This window comes from Neolamprologus multifasciatus, chromosome 16 (assembly GCF_963576455.1).
Source record: "Neolamprologus multifasciatus chromosome 16, fNeoMul1.2, whole genome shotgun sequence".
NCBI classification, from domain to species: domain Eukaryota; kingdom Metazoa; phylum Chordata; class Actinopteri; order Cichliformes; family Cichlidae; genus Neolamprologus; species Neolamprologus multifasciatus.
In genome coordinates this window covers 17,539,209-17,554,754 of record NC_140454.1, presented here as the reverse complement: position 1 = coordinate 17,554,754, position 15,546 = coordinate 17,539,209, and the positions used below count along the sequence as shown (strand labels likewise).

At 38.5% G+C, this 15,546-nt stretch overlaps 2 protein-coding genes across 5 annotated transcripts in view; one reads left to right on the top strand and one right to left on the bottom strand.

Annotated features, from left to right (window-relative positions):
* The window catches only part of LOC146500617 (rho GTPase-activating protein 6), a 29,043-nt gene extending 19,963 nt beyond the window's left edge, over positions 1-9,080 (bottom strand). Inside the window, exon 1 of one of the 3 annotated variants that reach the window (XM_085136610.1) lies at positions 8,644-9,080. In XM_085136610.1, coding sequence (XP_084992736.1) covers positions 8,644-8,790 — 147 coding nt within the window. In that variant the 5' untranslated portion in view covers positions 8,791-9,080. The other 2 variants (XM_085136612.1, XM_085136611.1) reach the window with 2 other exon arrangements.
* Positions 9,081-11,979: 2,899 nt separating this feature from the next.
* LOC146500616 (FERM and PDZ domain-containing protein 4-like) overlaps positions 11,980-15,546 on the top strand; it is a 35,429-nt gene continuing 31,862 nt past the window's right edge. Inside the window, exon 1 of one of the 2 annotated variants that reach the window (XM_085136600.1) lies at positions 11,980-12,081. In XM_085136600.1, coding sequence (XP_084992726.1) covers positions 12,008-12,081 — 74 coding nt within the window. In that variant the 5' untranslated portion in view covers positions 11,980-12,007. Of the gene's footprint in view, positions 12,082-14,852; positions 15,373-15,546 lie in introns of those variants that run through there. The other variant, XM_085136601.1, reaches the window with a different exon arrangement.

Below are 15,546 nucleotides of genomic sequence, written 5' to 3'. Positions count from 1 at the left end.
GTAACTCATTATCGGGATAAGGCTTACACTAAAGTGGCTCACTCCCATTAAATGAGAATTAGGGCTGTGTAACAGTAGCATACCATTATCTAGCACACATACAGTATGACAATGTGCAGTATAAAAGCGGTGAAAAAGTTTAAGACGCAGGCATTTTTTCAGAGAGGCATCTGACTAAGCCTTAATTCATTCACCAGCATGACACCGAGCCCAAACCTTTAGCCACAGTCATAATCTATCCTCAGTGACAAGAAGAACAACGAGTCCTGCAACAGATCGCCTGGGCCACACAGACTGTCTTGATCCCAACATCATAGAGTCAGTCTAGGATTATATCAAGAGCCAGAAGCAATGCAGACAGCCTAAAACCTCAGGAGAAGTGTGGGAAGTTCCCCAGCATGCTGGAACAACCTATTTGCCAAGTACTTAAAAAAAAAAAACAGTGCTTAAGTGTACCAACTAGAATTGGAACAGTTTTAGATATCCTCCTCTTTACAGTACATAATCTTGCATAATTCTAACTGATAAAAAATATTATTTTATGGAACTACTATAGAAAGAAGCTGCTCTTTAGCATCTAATCATTTTGTAATGCACGGGCAAATAATATTCTATGACAAACATATTTTCTTTACTGTGCAAAGGCAGTAGTCAGTAACCTGTATTTGGCATGTATCACAATAGATTTGTGACTCTTTTCTGCTGCCAGCTTTAAATGTTAGATGCACGTTCAGTCTCGCTTTTAATGTGATAAGCTTGGATTTTCTATTTATTTTTTTTGTGTACAACTATATTCCATTTAAAAATGTATGATTAGTGATTCCTATAATCATTACTTGCCATTTACAACAGTTCTGATCAATTGTATATAATATATACATGAAAATAAAGGGCTTTTCTTTCAAAGGGGCAAGGAGCAGGAGATACTTTTGCCCTTTGGCAGCCGGGATAGACTCCAGATCACTCACAACCCTAAGATGGATGAGTGGTAAATAAATATTATCTTAGCTGTCTGCATTTTACAAAGCTTTTTGGCATTACCTTTTTGGCCACTGGACAGAAACTACACACTTAAAACCTTAATGTCCAGGTCACAAAACCATATGCGCGATCAACATCATTAACATTGCAGTTGCATAAATGCCATGAGTAAGTCACATTTGCAGTTATGTCACTTTGTTCACACATTCCTCTTTTGTGACTGTATGGGAGTGGAAACGCACTCCATGTATCTGATGTGATGGTGAGCTGGGTTCCCACAGTCTCTCCCAGTTGTTACAGTACTCAGAAACAAAGAGCCACTTATTTGCTTTGTGCAGTTCCAAGCACCGTCCTCTTTTATGCAATATCTCTTAGCCAATAGGTTCAATTCTGTCATGTCCAAACATGAACAGATTTCATTCAGTGCTTTTTCATATCATTAACAGGTTGTGACAATTACTGCCTTTTGTAGTAGCCTTTTGTAGTGTTTCAAATTAGTCAGATTACAGTGATCTCAGAGCTAAAAAGCTGTTTTAAGATGCTACAGAAGCTGTCATCATAAAGGTGGAATTACCGTTTGCTCATGTTTGTCCCTGATGGGGCATTATCCACAATAAACTGGTACGTTAATATCAAGTGATTAAGTTAATCCATTCATATACTCTTATAGCAACTGATCTGAATATCTATTTAAATTTGAAACACTCCAGCTTCACTGATACACTACTCTCAAGTACAGGTGCACCCGGTTGTGCAGGACCTAAATTTAAGTCAAAGCCTTGCTGAAACACAATAGCGCTTCCTCGAATACAATGAGAGGAAATGTGCAAGGTAGTTCATACAATATAGCTAGATTGAAAGCTCAGATTACACCAATCAACCACCCTTAAACAAAATCCAGAGGGGTGATGAATATTCTTTAGTGCTCAGGAAGCCATTGAATGGGGCATTACAGGAAGAGCTTTCTATGGAGCCCTTACACTGTGTCAACATTATTTGCTGGAGAGTTGTACTGTGAATTCTGCATTAGATTTGAATAAGCAATGAAACAACTACATTCAACACTGGTATACAGATTTTTGCACGCAAGGGTGGATGTCAGCTGTTATTTCCCTTTGTGTTTGTAGTTTTTTGCAACAATTATTAAACCTCCATTATTGCAAAAACGAAACAACCAAACAAAAAAAATACATTTATTTAGAGGACTGAGCCATCATAAGATAAGGCTAATAATATTGACGCATAATGTATGCTGAGTAAAAGTGCAGGTGCATGAGTGGAAATATTGTGATGCTACCTCTATTAAAATCGTACGGATCAAAAGCGTTAAAGTCTGTCGGGCATAAGCGCACGTCCTGAGTTTATGTCATTACACTAATGCCTGCAAAATGTTCCGTCCACTTCTGCAAACTGTTTAGGAAACATTCAGCGCGTCAACAGCTCAGATTGCTAACTTTCTGAAACGTTACTCACAGCGTAATTAATGCTTCGCTCCAGATCCCCCATCACAAAGTCTCCGCGGACGACAAGTGACCCTTCAACTGCGCTCAGAGCCCAGTAGTGCCAAATTAACCGATTTCACACCATCGTCCCTGATACAAGCAACCCACATGTTTACAGCCAGCACTGCCCGGCCTCACGTCTACTGGCAAGTGACACAAGTTCTGGGTACGATTTATATTGCTACAAGCCTCATAAATAAAGTTAGGCCTGGCAGGGAGGGGGCGACAGGAAGAGTCAGCCCTCTTTGTGTCAAGTAAACAAACGAATCCCAAAGCACAGAAGCGCATACCTGCAGGTACATCAGAAGCACCCACGGTTAAACAGTTTCTCGCTTTGCGCGATACTTCAGAAGTGTCAATCATTCTTAGAACTACATTACCCAAAAGTCCGTGCCAGGCACTGTTGCTACTGAGAAGTTTGGGAACCCAATTATAATAAAATAAATAAGTAAATGAGTTTAAAAAAGTAAGTAAAGAGTATATTAAAGTATAATGATACTTTAATACTTCGTTCTTTTACTTTTCTGGGCATTTTGCTAGCTGGGATATGCTCTAGACCTATTGGCATATTAATAATATGCCATTTTGCTTGGTGCACAGTGTTGCAACCTTTGGCTTGGTGAGTTCACGTTTCCTATATCATGTAAGCTTTTACACTAGCCGTTTGCCAGAGAACATTAACGCTAGAGTTAAATAGCTTGAAAATAAGGGCTAGACTGTTAAATCCAGCAGACAGCTGTGCTCACTGCAGATAGGCTTCATCTGTATCTGCACTCAATATGAGTCTTTTATAAAGGCATCAACCCCACCCACAATCCTGAATTGCATAAGTAGTTGAGAAAATGAATTCATGGAAAAATGTAACCCTACAGTCCCTCGACTCATGTCCTCAGGAGCTGGGTTGAGGTACTCACTTCACTAGAACAGGGTCATCATTAGTGTTGCTTCGGACGTCTCCACTTTTTCCTGCTACTGTATGATAGGTCTGTAGCAGCTCCTTAGGTGAAACCCGTCCACACTGACATAACATGACAGCAGCTGGCACAGTCTACGGTCGACATAGTGCTGAAATTAAAGCTTCTGAATTGTGTCTGCAGAACTTGGTAGTCAGAATAAAGGGCCAGCAGCTACAGAGATGAAAAGCATGTGAACCGTTTTAGGTTATTAGGTGTGATATGATCTCCCGGAAGCTCAAGTATTTATTACTATTAACACAGAAATGTTCTCATGTTAATACACATAAATAATTAACATGCTGCGCTTCAACTCATAAACAGCCACTGTGATTTTATCCTGTAAAAGAGCTAATGTAATTTTCATGTGGGTGATGCCAAGCTGTTATGGCCCAGAGGCAACAAAGCAGTCCTCCAATGTACCACACCTTTGTAGTACCCATACACTTTAACGTCAACATGTCTGTTCACTGATTTGCTCGCAGCGGAGAGTGATGAAAAGAGATGTTAATAACATCTACTTAAATGAGCATTCTGCTTTGCGTCTTTGGAGTAATCTTCAGTAAATGCTCACTTCTACCAAGAAGCCACAGTGCTTAATTTTCTCTACTTACAGACAATTGTGAGTTAATGAATATTTAACTTTGAAATTACTTTATAATCCCAGCTTTACGCAAGTCAACAAATCTAAGCTCTCCTTTCTGAAAAGCAGAGGCTTCTTGCGAGAAGCAAACTCAAAATATTTGAGTGTTTTAGACAAAGTTTCATTCTCATCTGCAATTCCAAACTTTTTCCAATCTACAGGTTTGCTTAGTTCAATTACTTCTTCCACAGGAACAATAAAGCGAGGCTTAAAACCTGTAGATCTCTTTGTACTAGAGTCATGCCTCAAATTTCTTTTTCTTGTTTCTTTTTCTTCCACATCTTCTTGTAAAGTGCGCTGAGACTTATTCTCTGGAAATGAGTTTTCTTAATGCTTTGCAGGAGGATGATAAACAGGAAGCAGCACGCCAGACAGACACATTTTGATGGCAATGTTGCAATGTTGGGTGGAGAAATCCTCCATCACTTTGAGAGCTCTTCGGACAGCTTAGCAGTGATAATTGAATCACCGGCAAGCTCTTCCACAAAACTTGAGAAACAGCTGAGATCAATCGAATTTACTCTAAAACGAATATCATAGTAGCAGGTTAATCATTAAAGTGCTAAAAAATAAACAGATAGACGAAAGCTGTGTGTGCGTGCTCATGTGTTAGTTAAGCAACTGTTTATTGTGCACGCCACATTAGGTAGTTTTGGAAAAAGAGGTGAATACAGGGATTCACAATTAAAAAGGGTGGTTTATGATTTTTTGTTACACTGTTTCTAACAGATATAACCAATAATAATACATTTAAAGGCTAATATCATATCCACTGGAACAGATTTTGACTGATAATCATACTGTCATATCATTGGGAACACAACAGCTGGAACAGCTGGAATTTTTACCCTGCTACAATACGGTTCCTATTAAGTTAATGCAACAACAGTCAAAGTTTAAGAGCTAATGTTCAGAAACCACATGTTCCTGTTGAAAGCACAACGCTTACGTGCACACTGAAAGATGACGACAATTTGGTGAAACACCTCGTACTCAGTTGTGAGTCACAAACGTGACTCAAAAGGGCCCTTTATGCACTCTAACTGCAGTCTTGCTTTCAGCGCTATTGTTAGTTCTATATTTTCTAACTGCAGTGTTCTGAAAACAAGCTCGATTTCACTTTAAATAAGCCTCCTCCAGCGTTTAATAAAGTTAATTCCTTTTAGTGAGATTCGAGAGTGCAGTTTTGAGTTTCCTGCAAGCTCTTTTTCTTTTCTTTTTTTCCCCCTTCAGGACATCTCTGTGCTGTGATGCTTAGAGGAATGCAGATGACGCCAAAGCTGCACTGTTTCTTTTTCTACATGAAACAATATACCCAGCGCGCAGGGCTCCATTCTGATGTGTTTTGAGGTTCACTGTGATTTCTCATTTTCAACTTTAATGCCGCAAACACTGCAGTTTTAGAAAGCTTGAAAATTGCTTGCATGCTTGGTGGCTTGTGAATTGAGGCTCTATGTCAGTATCTATAGATAAATAATGATGCAAAAGGCCTGAATAGATTAAGAAGCTCTCTAGTCATCAGAAACAAATTTGCTTTAATGTTGTTGACGAAATCTATCAACCTATATATTCAGCCTCCTCCTACTTGGCATGAAGTTAATAAATAATGTGACCCAATAGCCATGCAGCTTAAGCAAATGACGGACTAATGATCTTGTGTATGAACAGTGCAAGTATGAAAGTTGATAACAGTATAATTGCATACATTTTGTAAAATATATGCTAATAAGTAACTAATTAATTCAAGATGAGTGTGGATATCATTTGGAGATTATCTCCTAACAAGCCCTAATCACTGTTCCAGTGATTAATATCCTCATTTCTTCACTACATTACTCCTGCAAAATGATGCATGGCTCCCTCTAAAGGCTTGATAAGCAATAACCCAGTTATAACCCTGCCATTTACCATGTTAGATCTAATTTATAGCTGGATATCTAATCTGGCTCTATTAAGTCATTACAAGTTTTCAAACGCTCTGTGACTTTCCATGTGAACAATATTAAAACTGAGTGCCAAAAAAGATACTTAATGATTTCAAATATGCAGTTTTTCACATCACCGATTTAAAAGTCAGGAAACATTTTTCAGATATCTCCAGTCCAATTGCAGCCAGTAAAAGGCAAAATCAAAAACAGCTCAAACGGACGCTTACCATGACTGCAACTGAGTCTACGTACTTATAAGGACATGAGAAAGAACCAACACACTCATATTAAAAAGTTACAGACTTAGTGTTGGGCAGTCATACCAACTGTCATGATATTGGGGGGGAACGACCCTTAAACTATAATATAAACAAAAAAACAAACAAAGAAGTGAGAAGTGATCCATAAGCTTTTAACAGCTCATAGAAGCCAAGATTATGACTGGATTTTAGTTATTCAGTGTAAGTATCCAGGAATTTTGGCTGAGAATACAGTTTAACTTACACTAAGCAGATCGTAACTTTTCTATTATGTAACCAGTGGAAGGATGGATGTGAGACAAAATGATATAAAACAATGATTTTGCACATATGTTTACATCTAACATTTATCAGACACTAAACTTTACACTATAGTGCTGCAGTTGTAAGCCAGCAGATTTAGCCCCATGCCATGCAGTCTCTTGTCGGACAGTCTCTAGTGGGAAGAAATATGTGCCTGAGAGACTGTAGCCAAGGATCAGGTCATGCTGCTGTACTGTGAGAAAGAGAGGCTTTCTTCATGTAAACCAGATGTCTCTGCTTTCCATCTCCACTCAGATTGTTGAGACTCTGAGTGAGTACACCACTAATAAAACACAATGATATTCAACCTATGGAGCTAGCAAACCGCTTAATAACATAGATCAAAAATACCGTTCTGACACGTCCCTTTAAACAAGAAAAGATTGTGTTTTTTAATGTCAAGATCACACTGACGGAGCAATGAGTTCCCAATCATCCTGATCATTTGAATCATGTCATCATTAGAAAGCAGTGTCAACCAGTGTTATATTTTTTGTAAGCCCTCTGTTTGCCTGTGTGATCTTCTCTTATGCAAAATCAATAGCGGTTGGCATTTAAGTAATTAAAAACACTAGTAAAAGCAAAGTTGGGGAATTTAGTGGGTGGAGATACAGCAGTATTTTGTGGAAAGGCAAAAACACTGTCAGCCTGTTTTTACTAATATTTCTGCAGAAGACTTCGACTCTTTCCGAATGAACCACTTGGCGGACAAAACATTTTTTCAAACAAAAAATGTGACATTGATTTGTGACCTTGAATAAAGTTTGCATACAGTAAGGCACTTGCTGTCGCTGTAAGCTAACACCAGTCACGTGGGTCTCTAGAAATGATCTCAGACTTCAGATTTCAGCTCAAGGGACTGAAGTTCTTCCTAGTTTTGTTCTGGAATTGCACAGCTGCACTTTCTATAAATGTGTAAATACTTCCTCCCACTCTCAGTTAAATTAATATTACTAAAAGTAACTCTGCTATTTGCCTGCACGTCTAAGCTTGTTATTGCAACACAAGGAACATTCAACAATGCTCAGTAGAAAAAAGAGAAAAGGTGCATGCTAACTCATGCACACACTCCAAAAAGTCATAAATCACATTAAAGTCTTCGCTGACAAAGGGTGTGTCTCCAGCTTAAACCAGCTTCATTCAGATTCCCTGAAAACTGAATTTCTGAAGGCTCTGAGGTTTTGACTTGCAAGAGAGACCAGATATCTGACATTTATTAGAAGCCTATTAGAATGTCACATCTGTAATGCATTTCCATTATAAAATACAAACAGTTACCATGAGTTCTTAAGAACAGCTGTATTTTTTATATAGGATGCTAAATAAAACACAATAGCAAAAATACTAATACTGAAGAAACTTCAGCCCTTATATGTGCTTCGACACGATTTCCCTCACTGTGTCAGATTCGCCAAATGTGTCAAAGTTCAACAAGCTGGTTAAGACAAAGATTTGTGCTGACATCACTTTGACAAAAGCAACCAGCTGAATCACTTTTACTGTCCCGTGACACACAGACTGCATCAAAAGTCTACACATCTCATCATGAAACTAAGAGCTCTGTTAGTCATGGACTTGGTGGTGTTGCAATACTGAGGATTTTCCTATGATATTTAGCCCACCTGAAAATCAAAAATAAATCAAATAATACAAAATAATAATAATGATGATAGATTTGTTGAAAGCAAATTCCGCGTTTTTCAGCGTTTTCCTTAAAGGCAAAATTGAGAGAAAATAATAAATGGCTATATATCATCCATACGGGAATTTAAACTACTTCCTGAATTTTGCAACAGTATAAACAAGTTCTCTCTTGTGCTTCGCTCTTGCACGCTTAGGTACAAAAAACATTTTTAATATTTCTCTGTATTTTAACCTAAATTTTAGGACACGTGCATCTCCAAAGTTTAGTAAAACATGTCAGCATCAAAAACATTTCACACAATAATCGCCTACAAACATTATCACTGTCTGCGACCTCTTCTAATACATTTAACACCAGAGGAAGTACGCCGAAAATCCTGTTAGCCTATATTGTGGTGTCAGTCAATCAAACCTGGTGAGTCAACTGACCTTAGTCGACGTCTCCTCAGTTTCGGTACCGCAATGTCGCATCAACGCCGAGTCCAAGCTCCTGGTCTGCCTCAGTCTCCGCTTGGCAATACTTTTGGGGCTTAGCGAGCATGAAAAAACAGTGCTTAACAGTCCTTGAGCGGACATATCTTCTTCACTTTGTCAGGTTGTGGAGAAAAAAGTGGAAAAACTGATTCATAATCAGGTCCAAACTAAACGAGCGAAAGAAGGACTTTTTCACAGCAGCAGCAGGTTCCCCAATGCGTCACCATGTTCAGTATTATGAATTATAAAATACGCGCCTGGAGTCCCAGGTCGCCTCCTCCACCTCCCAACACTCTGACTCACTGCTTCCTGCTTTCATCATTTAACATCCATTTAAAGAAGTTATGTTAATTTTCCCCCGAACACCAAAACAGCCAATACACTCAGGAGTTAGAGTAGGCTGTGACTCAGAAAGCTTGCATTTAAGTTCCTCCTGCGGCTCAGCTGAATTTTTATTTTTCATTTATTTATTTTTATCGTGTACACAAGCGTAAAACACAATGCAAAAATAATAAATCACTAAAGAGACGCCTAGAAAGCTGGAACAATCATTATTGTAGAATAAAAATGAGACTGTTGGACTATTTTACACCTTATCCAAATATTGCTTGCATATTTATTACATACAGTATGAACTCATTAACTTAATTGAAAGAGTTGTTAGAAAGAAGCTTAATTTATCTTTTTTGTAAGACTCCAAATGTACAGTATATGTCTTTCTGTGATCTGGTAATATGGTAAAGTCCATTTTACACTAACTGGGCCTGTGTTCATTACACTGATGTAAAGTGAAACTGCCAGTAGATTAATTTTCTGTGGGACACATTCACACCATGAATACAAAGACCAAAGTATGGTTTTGTCTCTCTCTTGTGTTAAACCTTACATCTTAGCAACAATAAAGACAGAAATATTACACGGATCTTTTCCCACCTCATGATCCTCTCTTCCATCACCCTGAGCTCAACATAGAGCAGCTGAGATACATGGCATGCAGTGCCCTCGGAACAGGCTCTTCCTGTGGGAGCCCCGGGGAAGGGACCTGTGTGATAACATGACATGTGAACCAGCACTGTATGGGCACGATAAGGACTGATCAGATACCAGAGCCCACCAAACAGACAGGGGAAGTGGTGATAAGAGAGCGGCCCCGCGTTTGATCCACTTATTTGGTGGTGGTGTGGTTTGGCGTAAGACTCCCTGCAGATTCTCATCAGACTTCCCGTTCTGTCATTTCTCAGAGGGATAGATGCAGCTTACATTGACCTAGCCTTGTAAAATATAAGTGTTTAGGTCAAACACGCTGTGTGGACTTTTGGAATACCTGGCAAAATACAGTTTGGTTTAGGTTTTTTACATCCATGCACAAAAGAGAAAGTTATATCACTTCTTTACTTAAGTCACGTGGGTCACTGAGATTCTGTACTGACTTCTCCAATTTGGGATGAAAATATGAAGAGCACAGTTTTTTTTAACTCTAGAAACATAATAATATGTGTTGTATTTTGAGGCTTACTGGTTGTTTAAGAAATACTTTAAATGGGAAGAATTGGAATTATGTGTACAAGAATGTGCCACATTGTATGAGTCAGCATGGCAAGAGCTGAGAGATTATATGCTTTATTTGGTTTGAACAAACAAGAACTTTACAGCAGACCACTAGATGGCATTAAATTACTCACTTTGCCAAATGAGTAAAGGCATGGTATGCAGCTCTATTTGTTAATATGGAGATTTTACTGTTTTTGGACAGACTAGCCATCTTTGCATTTAGTATCTGCCACTTATTAGCAACCTTTTAGCCACATGTGCGCATTGTATCGAATATTTATGCTGAGATGTCACATAGCCTCAGGTTAGCTGAGGGCAATTTGATTAAACACAACTGAAAATATTAATATGCAGTTGAATTAAATCTGTTCTCTTTTCAAGACAGAAATTTATCAATATAGCTGCTCCTTAGGGTCCTAAATATGCAAGAGTGTATTCTGACTTGGCGGTATTCAGATGCTATAAAACACAATACATCACAATAGCAAATGAATATGCATTTAGAGAGCTAATAGATTCTGTTCAATCTAATTCTTAAGAAGCAGGGGTTCAGCGCATTTTTGGCATTTATATTTTGCACAGTTTTGCATTTTGTTAGAAAAAATGCAAATGTTTTTTTTTTTTTGTCTGGAATTACTTTATGATATAACCATTATGGAATCAAATACACTGCAGAACATGGCATTGCTGCAAATTCCTGCATGATAAACTCTGCACATTTGTATCTAAGAACCATATAAAAACATAAACATTGCATAATAAGTCTAATTCAGCTTACTGCAATAACTCCTTTCTGTCACTTGTCTGTGCTGGTGGACTGTGAAGCACATGTTTAATTCAAGCACCCAATGGCATCACTGTGTTATGAACCTTTATTAATCCACATTAAAGTGATAGCCTGTCCAAAAGGGACAAACCAAAAACAGAGTGACACCTTTTGAAATGGTGTGTTTGCTCTTTCTGTTTATGGTAACTATTGTTTAGCTGTCAGTGAGCATAAACGTGGAGACAGCTTTCTAATAGTGTCCAGGATTTTTTTTTTTTAAGCCTGTGACGCAGAGGGGAGAAACTATGTGATTATGTTACAGTTGTGCAGATCCAGTTTCCTTTGTTTAAGGTTAAAACACAAAAATGGAGGTTTCACTTTAAAGCTGCAGCATGCAAAAGTTTCATCCAGTCAGCGTGGACGCCCCAACATTTTTGTGCTGTGCTCTTCAAGATTCAAACGTGTACATGGCTCACGGGTATGCAGCCCCAGTGTTGATGCCTTTGGCACAGAAGTGAAGCAAAATTGTCTTCTGAAACGTGAGAAGGGAAGACAAAACCCTGTTTTTAATCTCTTTAGAATAGTGCATCTATATCAGATTGGAGGCTTTTATTATTTCTCAGATTACCATCTCTTACATTTAATAGCACATCTTCTCTACAGCGAATGGAGAAAATGGGCGTAATGGTGAGAGGAAAATGCAATCGAGATGTCAGACACGCACCTGATTAACCACTTACAGAAGCAGTCTCTGCATTACAGCTACACCATGCCATTTCACTTTTCCACTCGGCCTGATCCTTCAAACATTACTGGCCACAAGGTATTGATTTTTCATTCTTCTCAATATCGTGTTGCTGTTAATAGAATTTACGCCAGACTATCAATGTTTCAAGGAGGCCTGCCCCTCCCTCCTCTTAGCGTACTGTCAGGATCTTGTCACCCACAGACCGGGCACACTCACACTGTTCCAGTTGGGAGTTCATACCTGAGAGAGAAAACATGGAAATTGGCAAAACAGGCAGACATGAAATTTGTTTTGGTGGCAGTTTGGATAGATACCGGCAGCAGAAGAGGTGAGTCAAAAGCTGTTGCACTTTTTTTGTGACTAACAAAAGATACATGAGTTTATGTGCAAATGATTTGGGGTTGAAATATGTCACCTATTTGACTGTGGTATAAGTTTCTTACAAAAAATTGTGTGTCAAATCGTATCAAACCACTCTGCTATAAATAGTTGACAGTAAATCTTGTCAGGTGTAACTTTGCCTGCAGTAATGTGTAACATCTTTTGGACTGAGGCATGAAAACTAAACTAATAATTCTCTAATATGCATAGCATTCAAAGTACTATGCATATTGTTTATTTGGAACAGTGGTGACAAAATTGAAAAAGTTGAGTAGGGAGTTATATTTCAAACTAGTAACAAATGGCTGAATTATTATTTTTTTTGATAAATTTCCATTCAACCATGATCACATGCAAAAACCAATTATGCTGCATATTGTCTGGCTAATAATACCCTAATCCATGGCATTAGAAATGATGCGTGCGCTCACAAATTCTGGCCGAGAGGCTTGGAGCCCAGCCTGCAGCAACACTGAGCTCCTGATTCAAGTGACAGCGTCGGCTTGGTGACCTTAGCAGCTTTCCATGGGCACATTGATTTTTCTCCCACATTACAGATAATTGCTGGATGCTGTGAATCCTATCCTCCCCGGGCAGCAGGGAGGAGCTTCTGTAGTGTGTTGACACAAGAGTGGCTATCTGATTTGAGGAACGTGATATCCTGGGATCTTATTGAGTGCGATTGACTTCTGTGTACTTCCTGTCTATGGCATGAGTATATTTAACAACTTGTTTTTATAGCTGCTGGTGTTGTAAATGCTCTGTATTACTGACAAGGCACACTGGTTAAATTGTGTAATTAAAATAAATAAATAAATACAAGACTGTCTTTTAGACTTAATGAAAACAAGGGCTTTGTCCAACTGCCTTTAATAACATTTCAATTTGTTTAATGAATTATGATGAATTACCTGTGGCAAGGCAATATGGCAATGTAGATAATTATAACAAATCAGATTTGCAGGCAAATAGTGTAAATCACATTATTGCAAAAAAAATGCGCTTGACAGCTTTTTCAAATAGATTTGCAACATAAAGGTTGAGCCAAGCAGTTGCTTTTATTATATCAATATGATTTTTGTTTTGCATGGAGCCACTCTCATCATTTTATGCAAATGAATGCATCTACTGTTTGTTCTGCTCCACAAAGTAATGAAAAAGTCACTTTTATTGTTATTATGTGAGGCAAAATCTGCTTTGATGGACTGGAAACCAACTTTCGGGTCTTTTCCTTGTAGATGTAACTGCACCTTTTGCTTAGTTCGAATTTTATTAATCGACTTTTTTTTCTTACCTATTTTAGAGCATCGCGCTTAAGTCTGTTGGACTAAACTAGAAGGACACCAGCAGAGCAAATCTCCTGCCAAGGCCAATGTCAATGCAAAGATGCATTAGGCTTTTTTTTGCCCGTTAAAAACTAAATGTTGCAGTCATATAAGATGCCAGTGCAATTTGCAAAGGAGCATGGCATTTCACATTGTTCTAAGAAATCAGATGGGCTAGCCACCCACACTCAGGGAACAGCACAATAAATCAAATGAGTACAGAAAGCACACTGCCTATCATCAACATCTTAAATCATCCCTGTTATAACCCCAAGACAACATGCTAAATGTGATTCTTAGTCATGTACACTGTGCAGGGTCATTGCACTTTGCACATCCCCTGTCCCCACTCTAAGTGCTGCGGCCTGTTTGTCATGGAAAAACAGGCCACTGATGCATGGCGCTGTGGCCCAAGGGCGAGCAGTCGGCCACATGATTGGATGGATTCATGTGTGGTATTTATCTCCCAGAAAAGTCTGCTTTTGTCTGCTTTAACTAGACACAGCACTCCATCCTGGCCATATGGCCGTGCCTAGATCCTTGATATACATAAACAGAAACTGTGTCCACAGTTGGCAATGTGCACACATAACTACAGCAATAATCTGGTGCAATATATAAATATATATATATATATATATATATATATATATATATATATATATATATATATATATATATATATATATATATATCTGTATATAAAGAATTTTTTTTTTATAAAAAAACAGGCCCAGACTTTCTGTTGCACTTTCTTGTTGTTATTTAGGAAGCTGAACTTTCACTTGTAGTAGACCACTGTGTGTACATGCCATGGGATGTGTTATGCAAGCAGCTCCATTTGCTTGCAGAGGCAAAGACACGTGCCTCGGTTCATAACTAATGGAAGACTGTGTATGCCATTCATGCATGAGAGAATCAACATGGTATAATCCCGCGTGAACTATCATGACAGCACAATGCTCATAAATGGCTTTATGAGAAAATGCCATAAAAGCCTAAAATGTTAACAAAAACACCACGCATACACAATTTAACAGGCTACATTATTTTACTTTTTTAAGGAAAGACTAGTATGAAAAATGAAATAATGGATATATTAGATGAAAATAATACTGTACTGTGCTACTGTATAATATTGAGGTTAAGATCTAATTCATTGGTTTATATAGGATTTAGGTTAGGCTCTGTTAAGGGTGACAGTTGGCAGGCAGCTAGTGATAGAGTTTGGATTATGCTTGAAGCTTAATTTTTAAGCTCTCATGGATGATAAAACACATGCCATTTCCAAATCCCTCAAACAGGGATAAGATAAATATTTCAGATAATGTAATTTCGTAGTAAACTGAGACTATAGTGCAAGCAGTGATGTTTATAGCAGTCTGAACGGGAAAAACTGGAAAATCTTAACTTGGCATGACGAGTCAAGTAAGGATGAAATATGAAAACACCACAGGTGTGATCACCCAAACGAAATATGTTTTTCATGAGAGCCTTGCTCATCGAGGCAGTTTTAACCAGCACAGCACCCCATTGGAGCCCAGCTGTTCAGCATTGATCTCTCTGTGTTTTCTGGTGCACCGGACCGGAATGTGATGTTATTTCATTACTGAGGCAGAAGCGACAAGCTCGGTCTCCGCCTCCAGGGCACTGGCCACTCACTTGGACAGGGGCACTGTATGTAATAATAACTGAATGGCTTAGTCAGGCGGAGTGCAGTTGACTATTAAAAATCCAAATCAAGCAGCGAGAAACTCTGGAGTCAGGAGGAAGGACGGGAGCACGCATCAGTGAAGAAGGCTTAAAAGGCCTGGACAGGAAAAACAGAAACAAGCACTGCTTTAAATTTGATTAGACTTGTCACCAGCAATGGACCCAGATGACAATGAACTCGGCATCTTCACTGTTATTCAGTGAGTACAGTGCTGTGGATTGGTGTGTTTTTATACTATTTCATATGTCAGTGAGAACTAGTTGGTGTAATCATAAAGATAAACATTATTTGTATGCTCTAGAGGGCATTTATTCAATTGCCTTTTAGCTTTTTCCTTGACTTAAGAATTGATTGTGCTTGTTGCTGTGTATTG